The 14851-nt window shown below is 41.6% G+C and overlaps 1 protein-coding gene across 1 annotated transcript; it reads right to left on the minus strand.

Moving 5' to 3' along the window:
- Nucleotides 1-5015: 5015 nt before the first annotated feature.
- ASMT (acetylserotonin O-methyltransferase) lies at nucleotides 5016-12465 on the minus strand. Its single transcript, XM_065675744.1, has 8 exons — nucleotides 12155-12465; nucleotides 10763-10937; nucleotides 9451-9580; nucleotides 8566-8634; nucleotides 7946-8064; nucleotides 7587-7727; nucleotides 6221-6343; nucleotides 5016-5596 (listed from the first exon to the last, which is right to left on the minus strand). Exons 1-8 carry the CDS (start codon nucleotides 12257-12259, stop codon nucleotides 5385-5387), a joined length of 1074 nt encoding a protein of 357 aa, XP_065531816.1. The 5' UTR covers nucleotides 12260-12465; the 3' UTR covers nucleotides 5016-5384.
- Between the last annotated feature and the right edge of the window lie 2386 nt (nucleotides 12466-14851).

The following is a 14851-nucleotide window of genomic DNA, read 5'->3' on the forward strand; positions in this document are numbered from 1 at the left end:
AATGAGGAATCCCTCCCCAGCATCCTTATAACCCCCCTTCAGATACTGGAAGGCTGCTGTGAGGTCTCCATGACTTGATGGACAGGGTCAACCCATCATAACTGAGCATACTTTACTTCATACCCTGTTCTAAATATACTCATGACATTGTGTCCAGAAATACCAAGTGTGGTGTTTCTAAGCTAGATCTTGGGAAAAAAAAAATAAGGATGGACTTTTCTTCACAAACAGGAAAATGTATCAATGTAAAACTTATGAGGCTGTGTCTGTTATAGATAGATATAGATGAATATGTGCAGTTAGAGACAGACATTCTAATACTTGTCTCTGTAGTCACACAAAATTAACAGACTGCTATTATCGTACTACCTCCTGGAGGACTCAGATCTCTCTTGATCATCCCAAAATGTGCACTGCAGCAATGTTGTAAGGCACATCTTCTGGTCTCTTTACCTTATTTGTAGCTGCATATGGGCAGAACATTCTAAACACAGTATCAGATAATGCACTATTCAACCAGACTTGAGTAATGGCTGAAATAAGAGCATCTGCATGTTCTATTCTGTCCAAAGACCCTGAACTGAATGGTAGCCAACACTTTGAAAGATGGTTTGGGGAATAGTCTATATAGCCTATATCTGGATAGTGCGATTCAACTATCTTTGCACTTTTCAGCAGTTCAAGAGAGATGGGTCGACTTCTCCTGGAGCCCTAATCTTTCCAACTTTTCCTGTGCAGTGATAAGGGCTCATAGCTTTCCTAAAAAATTAGAACTAAGCACTGGCAAAGGATAACTTTCTTCGAATTAAGCTCCAGCTTGAGCTGAAACAATACATCAAAACACCCAACTTTCTAAAGGAAAGTCTGATGGACATTAACATCACAGTGTCATACACTCAGAAGTGCAGCACCACAAAATTAAGGTAATTTCTTCTTCCAGGACTTGGAGACCATGCCTTGACAAGGAAAAAAAATCCCTACTTCTTATACTAGTTGTATACTTAGTATACTCTGCTAAGAAACTAGACCAGTTGCTGCAGTCTCAAATAGCATTCAAGACAGTTGTACAGATACTAATTTCCCACCACCTCCTCCAAATGCTTCCTGCACCGGGCATCTGGGCTATTGCAAGCTGTACTTCACCAACTGATTTAAAGAAATAGCAGATGGCCAGTGTCTTCCTCTTTGCACAGTTAGAAAGACAGGGAATGAAAAACAGAGCCACTAAACAAGCTGCTGGGAAACAATGATGGAGCCCACAAGACAGCCTGGCGGCTCTCATGGGTCCTGGCAGTCTCATCAGCACTGGGACAGCTGTGTGACAGGCTGCAGATTATCTCTCAACCTAATGGCACTATTTGAAAGGGAGGAGAGAAAAAGTCTGGCACCAGAAGATTGTATTAAGCAGGGCATGAAAATTACCAAACCTTGTATGTCCACAACGGGGATAAGCCACTACTCATACAAATGAGACTGTAGAGAAAAACAGAGTTTCCTAATGGTCTCACCACTCTCAAATGGTCTCACCACTCTCATTTTTCCCTTTTTAACCCCACCAAGCCAGTAAAACACTCCCTTTATTACTGACAAGATTCTGAGGGATGTCTTGCTTTCCATCACTCATATGAATTAGGAGTGATTTTTCTTTTTAGAGCTTGTAAAGGAAGACAGTTCAGAGCCTTGTTAAAGATCTACTGGTGCTCAACTCCAAGGTCACAGGTCTGCCTGAAAGGGAAAAGGTCAAATGCAGCAAAAACATTTCTACCACACTTACCCTATTGAGTTTTGGCCAGCCATGAATTTCAGCGTTTCTTTTCAGCGTTTCATTGTTAGTTTAACTTGAGCACTTTAATTTTTCAATTCTTCTTATACTGCAGAGCACAAAACTGTACACATTACCAGAGGTGAAGCTGCATGAATGCTTAATATGGTGGGACAATCACTTTTCAGGTTAGGTATACTGTGCTTAATACACCCCATTGATACACTTGGCATTTTGGCTACGAGGGCGAATTGTTGACTCATATTGAGGTTACCATCAAACAAAACCAACAGATCCCTTTCTGCAGGGCTGCTCACAAGCATCTTATATCCCACTCTAGAAGAACATCCATGATTACACCACCCCAGGTGCAGAATCTGGCATTTGTACTTGTTAAATTTCATATAGATAGGGATTGCTCAGTGCTCTAGGCTATCAAGATCTCCCTGTAAGGCATCTTCACCCTCGAGGGTATCAATAGTTCTTCCTAACTTATTATTGTTGGCAACTGATTTGGTAACAACCTTGAGAGGGAAAACTCCTTTACATTCAGCAAGAACATGGTTGAGATGATTACTCCTCAAAAACATGACAGGAATATTAATTTTGAAAGTGCTGTAGATTGTAAATGAGGAAAAATAAAACTGAAATTGAATAGAGGAATTTTATGCAAATGCACATACACATAGGAAAACAGCATCAGCAAACATTAAGGAAATTGAAACTACTGCCTGTCTGCCTTAATGATGTGCAGTCTGGAAGAGGGTCATTATAACACACTCTGTATTCATAGCCCCTTCCGTCTGAAGGGATATAATAGACAAATGTTATCAAACTCAGTCTGCTGCATGGTAAATCTGGGGAGAGAAGAAGACCTTTGAAAAATCTTGTACTTTGCATTGTTTAACAGGGAGGGGAAAAGGCAGTTCAAATCAGTCCTCTGTTTCTCAAACTCCAAAAATGAAAAGTAGGAAGAAATCCCATCACCAAAGGAACCTTCCACATTTGAGGCAGTCAAATAGCAATTCCTCAGCTATAAAAGCCTGTGTTTTAAAAACTTCATGCAGATACAAGGCCTACATATACAAGGTTACAAAGGTCAGAGGGGTCTCAGTAAAAGTTAGGTCTATCCTGAGGGCCATGTCTTCATTGAAGTTTTTTTCCTTTTAGACTTCCATCATGCATATTCCAAGTTTAAAGTCAGCGTAGTTCTAGGTTGCTCTATTATTAACTGTTTTCTTCTCAGAGACATTAAACAAGTCCCTTGAGCATATTAGTCTTTGTATCTATCCAAGACTGAGTTATATTTTTTACCTTTGAGACTAAAAATCCACTGCTGTATTGCAGGATGACTTGAGGGTAGTCAAAGTCTTTTGTAGAACCCATGTTTCCTCTGGACTTTCACAAGCATGTGAGGCTATACCAGGTCAAACTGATTTTCTTAACAGTTACTAAGGACAAAATGGTGCATACAAATTCAAAAAAGCCTAAGGAGCACAATAACAGACCAAGTACAAAAAATAAGAGATACACTTTCTTTTAACAATAATAAACAATATTTATATGTCTAAGAATATAAGCACTGGAGGAATCCATTCTGCACAAGTTCTGAACAAGTGCAAGTACTGAGTAGTTTGGATTCATTGCTGCTGTATATTCTCCTTACAGACATCTCTGCAATGTGATCAAACATGGGCAGCTCTACAGTCTGCTATACAAGTCTACACGTTTTCAAATTCTGCTGTAAAATCATTTCTATCCACCTTTTTCAGTTCATTTATATGTAACTGATGACTTGTGATTTCTGTTTATACCCTTGGGTTCTCTGATATTACCCTGTTCTTGTACTTCAGGGGCCTTTGACAAAATTGGAGGGGCATGGTTCAGCAGCACTCAGGATGCGATTTCTTGATGACTAATGTTTCATTAGCAAAATAACTCAGGCATTCACCTCTGTTCTACAGCTGTTGAATAGTTTGCACTCCAAAAATAATGGTCCATTAGCAGACGGATGGACAGATGCAGAGTTCGAGTTTTAGTAACCACTTTTTACCAATATTGGTTAATTGGGGCATTATGACCTGTACATCATCAAAATTGCTTTACTGCAATGATATACAGATGGAAAACATCCAACAAACCTCACATTTGAGGAGAAAAATCCAGCTGGGCTCCATCCAATGCTGCACAAACATGGGTGCCTAGCATCTGAATGGATGTAAAATTTACTTGCTACTTATATTCCTTTTCTTATTCTGTCTTTTTAAACTAGTTATTCTATTAAGCCATTTGCTTTGGGCCTTCCAAATAAAGACCGTGTCAGCCTTGTTTCATTATTTGTGTTAGTGCCTGGCTGCTGCAGGATGTAACACCTCGCTTTGTCTGGAAAGCGCGCAAGCATTCAGAACACATTACTCACAGGCTGCAGCTCCTGGCAAAGTCACCTTCGTGCCACATAACTTGCACAGTGACTGCAGCTTAGGACAGAACTCTCCAAAAACACTTGCCCCAACTCCTGAAATATCCTGTCAATACTACAGGGTGAGATCCTACTTGAGCATAAACCCGCTACCTGCACAGTGGCTCATGAACTGTGCTCCATTGCTTTTAAGGATGAGTAAAGCCACTGCAGCCTTGTGATTTGATTTTGATATCACAAAATATAACAAAAAAGACAGCTTTCCCCTACTGAGGCTGCTTTTTCCCGATGCTCCTCCTACAATCAAAGGAGCAGGAGACTCTCGCAGATGGGTACTGAGAAGGCTGTCTCAGGCCCTTCTAGCATCCAGCTCACTAGACAAATGCAATTTGTATTCAAGCCACAGCTGCAAAGAGTCTTTCTGGTGCCTTTCTGCAAACGTTTCTCACTCCAGTAACCTGTAATTCCGCTTCCCAGAAAACGGGGTGGATTATGGCAGGTTGTGCCTGATCAAACAATTTAAAGAAATAGCAGGAAGGCATGCAATAAGGCCTTCCCTCGTGTATAACTGAATTACTTGACTGCATCATTCTCCCTCTTAGGTGTCATCTCAGGGCCTGCCCTGTAAAAAGCATCACTGGGCTTCAGCCAGTCAAGCTACAAAATTATTTTTCATAACTTATATCAAAATCTAGAGGAAATAAATCACTTTTCACACCAAACTGCCCAAGGCTCACACAGGATTTCTCCTGAAAAGACTAACCATAAGGAGATGTCACTTGCTCTGTTTATACTCTATCAATTCGCCAGGAATAAAAATTCAGGTAACAGAGCTCAGTACAGGGATCAGTTTTATTTGATTACAAATTCAGCACTGCTTTTGTTAGATACATTGTTGAAATTGGAAAGAATGAAAAGATCTAAAACCAACACACTGCTCATTTTCTTTCTGGGTTATTTCTTGTGGAACAGGTGTTGACTTCTTTCTCTCCCTTTCAGGTCCAAAGGCAAGCCCTAGTCGGGCTGCAAGACTCGTAATCCATGCACGCTCAATATCCATCATTACTGATTCTCCTGACAATGCATCAGGAGGAAATACAAGAAAGTTGGCTGCTTTAAATAAAAGCTGAGTTGATGATTCCCCTCTGAGAATATCACATTTCTTGACTTACTCTATCTTGTAAATATATGAAAGAGGTGCTATTATTTCCTTCCTAAAACAGCATCATAAAGTTTTCCCGTCCTCTTGACTTGAATCTCTCCAAAGCCAGCTGCTTCGAGGAGCTTGCTGTACTCTGCTGCTGTTCGCTCTTTTCCTTCTGTCTGGACCAACATATTCATCGAATACAGCTGAGTTTCTAAAGGCCCACTTTTATCCTCATTCAGCAGTGATTCAACCAGCAGTACTCCACCGCCTAGTTGAGTAAAGAGAAATAAAACACACACTGCGTTCTGAGAAGATGAGGTATTTTTCAGCTGAGTTACTAGGTCAGATCCTAACCTTTAGTTTCAGGAAGAAGCAGCCTCTATATTCAGTCTTATTTCAGCATCACAGAAGACAATGACAGAGCAAAAGCACTGGAGCGTGCCTCTGCTTAGATACTTAAGTACTCATGCACCAAGTCTGAAGGGGTTTTTATGGCTGAGATGGAAATTTCCCATTCCCCCAGCTGAAATCTGCAGAAGCTTACTGATTTTGCTGATAACCTGGCTGTGTAGGCACTGTTTTCAAAGCTCTGAGGGTTCAATGTGATGCTTAATGGGATTTTTACTGTCATCTACACCTATTTAAACAATACCCCAAATCCCCAATCTTTACACCTAGATACCTTGAAAGAGAAGTCCCTGTAGAGGAGACTAAAACTGGAAGCCCAAACTCTATTTGGCTCAGCTGCACATGGCTGGCTTAGGAAAGCAAAAGACTAAACTAAGGAAACCCCTGCACTGTAACTCTGACACCCAAATTGAGCATAGAGACTGGCGTGCTTCTTGTTACTGATAGCCCAGATTCTCTCTGCTCTTCAAGAGCTCACACCTACCAGGTTTGCAAGCTTTGTAGACCTTTGCCAGGAGCTGCCTGCATTTGTCATCATCCCAATCATGCAGTATCTTGGATAAAATATACAGTTCAGCTTCTGGAATTGGATCATTAAAGAAGTCTCCTGTAAAGCAAGAACACATGTATTACACAAAACCCCTAAACCACAGAGGGCTGAGTTAAACAAATATTTTCAGTTCTGTCCATTTCTGGAGACTCTGGACTTGCCATGTCCATCACTCACATCTGTGGCACTGCATATATTTTCCTTCAGTTTCAAGAAGGTCTAAAATGTTTAAAAGCAGCAGCTCTTCTTCAACCTTTGATGCATAGGAAAGCATTTGAGACTAAGTTTTATCCAGTGACAGCAATTCAGATTCATGAAGCATTAAGAAGAGGAGACAGTTTCTCAGTTTCTATCATGGAAAAAAGGGAAAAATTTCCCCTTTTCTAAGCAGATTTTCAAAGACCTTCAGTAACAACAGAAAAACATCATAAATCATTAAGGAAAAAATACACATCTCTCACCTCCTAGCACTACCTTCATCATCACTCCTTTTCTTCAGCACCTGATGTATTATTACGTTCAGATTTTATCTGCACCTTACCTTGTCATTTCTTCTCCCATTTCTTTGTACCACCGTCACACATAACATTTCCTGTGATCCTCCATCTTTGCTTTTATATAGTCCCTCCCTTCCTCAAGGCTTCTTTCCTCTCTCTGAGCTTCAAGCAATACTGTCATTACAACACTTTGAAGACTTTTGTAAACATTTAAAGTTAGATCTCCCTACATTCATGTTCTTCATGGATGGTGCAAAGACCATTGCTAAGACAAAGACTATGAACTGGGCAAGAAAAATGCAGACTAGCTCACTTACATTCAAAGCCTGACATCTCTTAGCACTTTAAAGTAATTAATCATTCCCAGAGAAGGAAAACCCCTTGCTCAGAGCAGGCCTGGCGTCCCACACACCTGCCAGGAGGTCCGTGCAGGAGAAAAGGGAGTGATAGGAAGATGTGTAACATGGTATGGTAGTTTTTCAAAACTGCAGGACTTTTTTTAATTCTTATTTTTGTGTTAAAATACCCTCGTTCTGAAAAAATGAAGTAGTTCAGGAGTAAAAAGTTTCTGGGTTGCTGAATAACAGAGTTATCTCTGATAGAAGGTAGCTGCAGATGCACAACTGGAACTGCCCTGTGGTAGCAATGAACTGCAGACCTGGGCTGGGGAGGCTGCAATATGGGACACTCTGCCCACCTAAGGGCCAACTGGAGACCTGAGCCTCCAGTGTGGTACCTCTGAGCAGAGACAAGGGGCTCAGCGGCAACAGCTGTGACAACACTACACCACCATCTGCACCTACCTTCCTGGAAAGTGATACGATGCTCCTCAGGTGGAACAAATTTCTCTTTGGCCACTTGTATGACATTTGGCAGGTCATAAATTGTGACTGTGGAATTTGGGTACAAAGAAACATACTCCCGGGCCAAAGCTCCTCCACCTCCTTTGGGGAGAAAGCAAAAGAAGGTGGGTGCTGACACAAAATCAACTTGCTCAGCAACTTCTCCATGAAGTGATGCAGACAATAGTGCATTCAGTCTCATGGAAGCTAGCAAGATACATTTGCTCACCACATGTTGCCCAAAGGGAAGAGGAGGGACAGAAGAGGCCACTACCAGAAGACAGTTCAGAGGCTTTTAAAGAAGAGCTAATGACACTCACCTCCCAGGTCATAGATCTGCTTGAAAGGGGAAAGATCAAATGCAACAAGTACAACCCTGCCACATACGCTCCATACTGAGTTCTGGCCAGCCATGAATTTCAGCATTTCTTCTTCTGATCTAGTAATGCAAACAGACGCAGCACAGGTAATATACAATATCCTTGGAGATTCCTATCATAGAAATGTTATTAGAAGTTTTAGTTAAACACTAATCTCTGCTTTTATTGACACAAAATCCACTCTTTTGCCATATAAACTTACCTAGCAGAAGGGTACAGCTATGTATTCATGCATTTAAATATGCAATTAAGACCAGTGAAGTCCAACAGTATATTATGATGCTAATTCTCAGGCTTCCAAGGGATTATTTTTTCCCCTTCAAATACCATTCTTTCTGTGCAAGAGACTTGTGATATGTTTTTCAGAATAAGAAATTATATACTTCTACCCAAAATATTAGACAATGTCCCAGTAATGGATACTGTTGAGAAAGGAAAATGCTGTGTGATGAGTCCTGATGAGTGGGATTTTCATATAATCATATTTAATTGTCCTAAGCCATAATTAAAACCATTAATTTTATCTACAATAATAAAATTTCTATAAATATACTCATTACCTGTACATTGCTCCGAAAGGGTCTTTAGATGAAATGTGAAAAGCTCTTTCATACTGGTTTCTTCCTTCTCTAAAATAGAACCAAAAAAAAGCCTAAGAGTGTGGATTTCTATTTCTCTTATCCAAAATACACCTTGGGGCTGCAGTTTCAGCTAGTTCATCACTGTGAAAGGTGCTTAACTTTGTACAGAATATATGCCAGCCTGTTTGTAATGGCTGTAAAAGCACCCTCATTTGCCACCCAAAAATATGCTGATGTATTTCTCAGCCTTTCACATGAGTGACTGGTTCTTTTCAAGGCCAGGCTGGCTGGGGCATTGAGCAACCTGGTCTAGTGAAAGGTATCCCTGCCCATGGCAGGGGGTTGGAACTGGATGATCTTTAAGGTCCCTTCCAACCCAAACCGTTCTATGATTTATGGGAACACATCTCGGATAAAGGTACAAGACTGGTGCAATCATCACCATGACACACACCATGTTTAATCATCAGTTGCACAGACTGGAACAAGGAGGCTCCAGCCCCATGTTAAACCACTCTTTTACAGCTTTGCAGAAGCAACCTTTGCCATCGTTACCCATCATTTAATGTGATGTAATGTTCAAATGCTTTCCTGAGAGTCAAACATATAAAATCTGATTCCTGGGTCACCTCTACCATCAGAAAGAAAAGGTAAACAAAAACACACACACATGGAAGACAAGGAAAAAAAAAAAAACAGAATACATATTGGCTGCATTACAAGTTGAAATGATCTGCGGTTTTTTATTTCTGGGAACAAACCAGCACCTTCATTGTGCCCTTCCCCAGAAACACACTACTCAGAGCAGCCACACAGATGCCACAAAGCAGTCTGCAACAAACAGCACACAGCATTCCTCCTTACCTCACAGCATCAGCCAGGTAGTGCCAGCACAAGTAGACTGTATTGGAGTAATACATCATAATATGATACTGAGACTTGGGACTTGATTTTGTAAGGTAGATGTTGGAAATGTCTGTGTTTCTGTAGAAGGCTAATAGGTGAAATAAATGTTTACTAACATGTATATACCACCTTGCCAAACCTACTGCACAGCATGGTACTTGTCACCAAAAGATGTCCACATGACTAAAGACACAACTACATTGCTTCTACAATCAGTCTTTCCACTACAACGAGCAGTGGCTGAGGGCTGCTGAAATGTATGTTTCCCCATTCAGTCTGAGTAAGCACTACCTACCTATACTTACTCTAGCACAAAACATTTCTTTCAAGAGCAGCAAGAGGAATTCTTTATAAGTGTCATTATTTACTGATAGGCTTCTGCCTTCAGTGTGCTGTATTTAAACAAGAAGCCCTCGCAGACGAGCATCTTTGCCAGTCAACAAGGTCAGCAAGTGGGAGGCAAGTCCCCAAAACAGCATGCTAACTACACCTACTCCCTTCTCAGTTCACTAGGTCAGGATCTTCTGCAGAGAGACTGAATGCCTAAAGGACTCGCAGAAATCTCCCCTGCTTCCTACAACACATCTGCAGTGGCATCACTCACCCACGGGACTGTCACACAAAAGGAATGTAAAAGATAGATCCTGCTCTCCTTAAACTCATTGAGCAACTACTGCAAGCCCTAAAACAGGGCCAGATAACAAAAGTCAGAGCAGGGGATACAACTTGCAAGACTCTGGCCAGTCCTGACCAGCGGTCTGGTGGTCTGAAATCCCTCCTGACCCCATGGACTCAATATTTCTGCTGCAAGGACAAACTTATATCACCTCTCAGTTCAGATCAGCAACCTTGCTGAATACTCCACATGGTGGTAAAACCACAAAGATAAATAAAAGTGTTTTTAAATCATGTTATTGTCCACCTACCCTCGCATTTTAAGGTTCAAAATCATGCCCACACCTCAGAGTTTTCTTGAGACCAACTCTGCAGAGACCATGAATGTCTTCTCCAAGGTCCCTGAGGCTCTTGCTCAAAGACATTTAGGGATATAGAGCCCTTCACCTGGGGTCTACTTTACACCTTTGTTTAATAATGCTGGCATTTGCTGCTTCTCTTTCAGTTGAAGAGGGGATGACATTCCCAAGTGATCCTCTTCTCCTTTCACCAACTGTCCTAAGATTAGATAACAGCTCCCCCCACCTTGCCTCACTTGCCAAACCATCAGAGATTTAACCCTTACAGCTTCTTCCCCTTCTTCTGCTTTTATTACCTCCTTCTTGTGTCAGCTCTACTGCCAACAGCTTCAACCCCACACAGGCATCCAGCAGTCTTTCCATCCCTGTGGTGCTGGTACCCAAGCGTGCAGCAATGGCATCCATGGATAGAGGCTCCCCCGACTCCATCAAGAGATCAAACACCCCCAACTCACAAGCAGTGAACATAACCTGGGGAAAGGGAAAGGTGGGAGTGAGGTGTCAGGTGAAAGCACAAAAGTCTACTGTATTTCTAAAGCTTTGTTGGAGAAAATATACACATAATGATATTTTTTTCATGTAAAAATCATATTTCATATAAACAAGACAAATGGTTAAGCTGAAGTTTCTCTGAACACTGACAATGTCATCAAGTGCTTGCAGTGCACTTTTTTTTCCATTTCTTTTCCTTTTCTGGAAAAGCCAGACAATGGTTTTGGCTCACAAAGGTTCACATTGAGAGACCTGTTTTGGGTGTGAATGTTCCTGGCTCTTCCTTCATTTCAGAGTACATACTCCCAAGACTTTGTTGCTTTTTGCCCCAAGAGCACAAGAGGTTTTTCCATGATTCATTTTTCCTCTCTTTACTGTCAGCTCTGTCTTTCAGGAGCCATGGGATGCAGCAGTATTTGCACAACCTGAAGAGCATTCTTTACCTTACCATGTTGGCCAGAGGTGTAGCAAGAGACAGTAGGAAATGTAACTAAATAGTCATGAGGAAAGAATTTCCACTGCAGTGGATATTATATGTCCATATGCTCACCCACAGAAAGGCAAATGTCAGTAAACAATAAGGGAAGTGGAACTATTAGTACTACCTTTGTGCCTTAATCAAATGCTGTTTGGAAAAACAGTCTACCTTTCATGTGAAAAGAGGCAACACATAGAATCTCTCAAGATCAGATGCCTGCATAATACATACAGAAAACCATGGGAGAAGGAAGGAAATTCTTTGAGAAGGTATTTGAAAAATCTTGTTCTTTGCATGGTTAATAGGGAAGGAAAAAGGCAGTTCATGTCAGCTCTCTGTTTCTCAAACTCCGGAAATGAAAAGTGGGAAAAAAATCCCACCACTGAAGGAACCTTCTACTTCTGAGGCAATCAGACAGCAAGTCCTCTGCTATAAACCCCTGTGTTTTTTAAAGCCTCATACAGAGAAGGTCTGCTCATCCAAGCCCCCAGAGGTCAGGGAGGTCTCAATAAATGTTAAGTCTATCCTGACGGGTCAGGTCACTTCGCAATCTTTTTTCTTTCCAAATTTTCTTCCTGCTAAGAGGAGCAGAGAGAATGCTTTCATATGAGCCAGTTTTCATTCCAAAGACTTACATTCAGCACCTAAAGTGAGAACCTTGAATTTTTCTGTCTGCACACTGTTAGACATCTGTCCAAGACTGAGTTATATTTCTTACCTTTGAGACTAAAAATCCACTGCTGTATTGTAAGATGTCTTGAGGATAGTCAAGGTCTTCTGTAGAACCCATCTTCTTTCTGGACTGAGGCACAGATTCTCTCATCCTCTTAAATAAGCTTCTTTCTACTAGGCAGAGAGCATACCAGCTGATCTACTTAATCTTCTCACTTCCAAGAAACACACTGGTTACAAAATATAGCTAAGTTATTGGGCTCCAGTGGGTCTTTCTACCAGGTCCATCTGTTTCTTTGGCTCTTCCATCATCAAGTACATGTCTAAAGAATCAGTGTGGATTAAAGCTTATGTTGTCAGCTCAGCAGTCAGTTAACATGCTGGTACATTAGAAGCATATGAAGGCTTGTAACAGGAAAATCAGAAACCACTGCAGAACAGCATCAGGAACCTGAACTCAGTGCAATGCACCAGGAACTCATCAACCAAAGCAGATTCTTAACCAGGGCTTGTTCAGAAGCAGCTCTGCTCTATCAGGGTGGCTTTTTGATGCTGGAAGACTTCCCAAGAATAGAAATCCTTACATATATCAATCAGCTGAATGGTATCACCCCAGAAGAAATACAAAAAATTGGCAACAAAATTCTTCACATGAAAAGTGAACACTCCCAAGGGTGTAAGAGTGAAGGAATATGAGCTCTTTTCAAAGAAGTCATGGCATATTCCTGGTCAAACCTGGCATCTCCCACAGCTCTACTTCCACTCACTCCTCCCCCAAGCATATGCACAGCACTTACCTTCACCATACTGAAACAGAGATGACTTCTGCCTCTGGTGCCAGGTCACGTACTCAGGGCCTCTGACCTTAACCGCTCAAGGAAAACGGCTGGCATAACTACCACATAGCAGGCAAGAGGAAATGATATGAGATCAGAGTCCACAGAAGGAGCTGAAGGAGAAGAAAGCATCCGGCCAGAGTCTGTCCCTGGAATAATTTCCACCCATGTGTGGAAAACCTGGGTGTGCTTCCCTGGTCTGTTTTGCAAGCTGTGCCCACAGAATAGATAAAGGAAACACAAGGGTGTAACCAGAAGGGAATTGAAACTTGCTGTGATGGGCACAGGTCCAGGTGTACTTAGAGCTGGTGGAACAGTACACCTATCCCCAAGTAGAGAAGCAGCCAGTCTGAAAAGAAGCTGCAAGAGTTTGTTGTACTTTGTCGCAGTGACTAGTTGTGAATGTTTCATCCTTGGCAGTGTCAAAGGCCAGCTGGACTCAGCCTTGAGCAACCTGATCTAGTGTGAGGCATACCTGCCCATGGCAGGGAGGTCAGAACTAGATGATCTTCAGGTCTTTTCCAACCCTAACTCTTCTATGATTCTATGATGATCACTGAGGTGAAGTCTACAAGGAATTAAATCTACTCTTGTTGGTTTTCCATATTTTGCCAGTCTCTCACATAACGGCTTACAAAGCAGTGCCTGTTTGATAGCAGCACCACAGCGCGGGTGTCCTACTTGTGCTTTGCCATGTTTTGCCAGAGCAGGGTGTTGAGGGGTGACAAAATGTTCTACATTTTCCAGCCGGCTGCCACATTCTTATTCCCCTTCTCTGCAAAACTAAGCAGGGGCATGCAGAATGTCCTTGGGAAGAAACTATAAAATGACTGACAAGTGCCAGATGCGACATGGATTTCAACTTCAAGCAGAATATACCTCATGGGTTTTCATCTGAAAATTTAAACTCTGGATTACTTTCCTGAAACCTCTCTGCCCCACTGTCCATTCCTTCAGCTTGTAAATACCTGCCGTGGTGCCCATTTTGCCTTTTGGGGCTGAAACTGCAACTCTTGGGTGAGAAAAGATGCTCTCCATCAAGTAAAAACTCATTATTTTTATATCAGACATTTAGCAATCCTTCAGCAACAACATTAAATGAGATATGACTTAGGTAATACACGGGTGGCAGAATGTTACAAACCAGCATTTTTTTCAGTGGAAGCTTTCTCCATGCTTCAGTGATTAAGTTAATGGGCAAAACTTGAACAATACAGTGATCAGCATGCAGCTCAGCATTTTGTGTACATTGGCTTGGTGTATGTTTAAAGACTGCACTTAACAATTTTGTCCCAACACAACATTTTAGTGTTCCCTTCCTTTCCTAGGAGGTAGGGTTGTATTTATTACACTGCTGCTGCAGGTTACTTCTGTGCTTCTCTTTTGAAGCTGCCCCATTTTAGAAGAAACAGGGCAGTATAATGTTTTCCACATTAACTGAAAGGTTTCACTGCATAATCCTTCTGTGAAACTATTTTCCATTCAGATCCTTACGTTTTAGCCAGAAATGCAGTCCTGCGTTTATTTTAGCATAAAAGTAAATATTTAGTGAAATAACAACTTACTTTAAGAGTTAGTTGTTAAAGTCAGCTAAGAGGTTTCCAAAATTATCAGCTTTTTCTGCCTCTGTACACAGCTTGGAAACTGTAAGAGTTCCCCAGGCACTAACACCACAAGGTCTCCTGTGTTAGCAGGTCCGAACACACAAATGTTAGGGCAAATGCCAAACTGTAGGAACATTTAGACCTCCTCAGCCTGGCCAACAGCACCTGTAAATCTAGTGCTATAGTCCTGCTAGTGCACCAGACTTCACTGTTCAGTGCCGGTTAGACACTAATATTCTGTTTAAATTGTACTGTAGAGGCTGGAGATCACCATACACCTCTCTTGCCAGAGTGACTGAATCT

Source organism: Lathamus discolor, chromosome 4, assembly GCF_037157495.1.
Source record: "Lathamus discolor isolate bLatDis1 chromosome 4, bLatDis1.hap1, whole genome shotgun sequence".
NCBI lineage: Eukaryota > Metazoa > Chordata > Aves > Psittaciformes > Psittacidae > Lathamus > Lathamus discolor.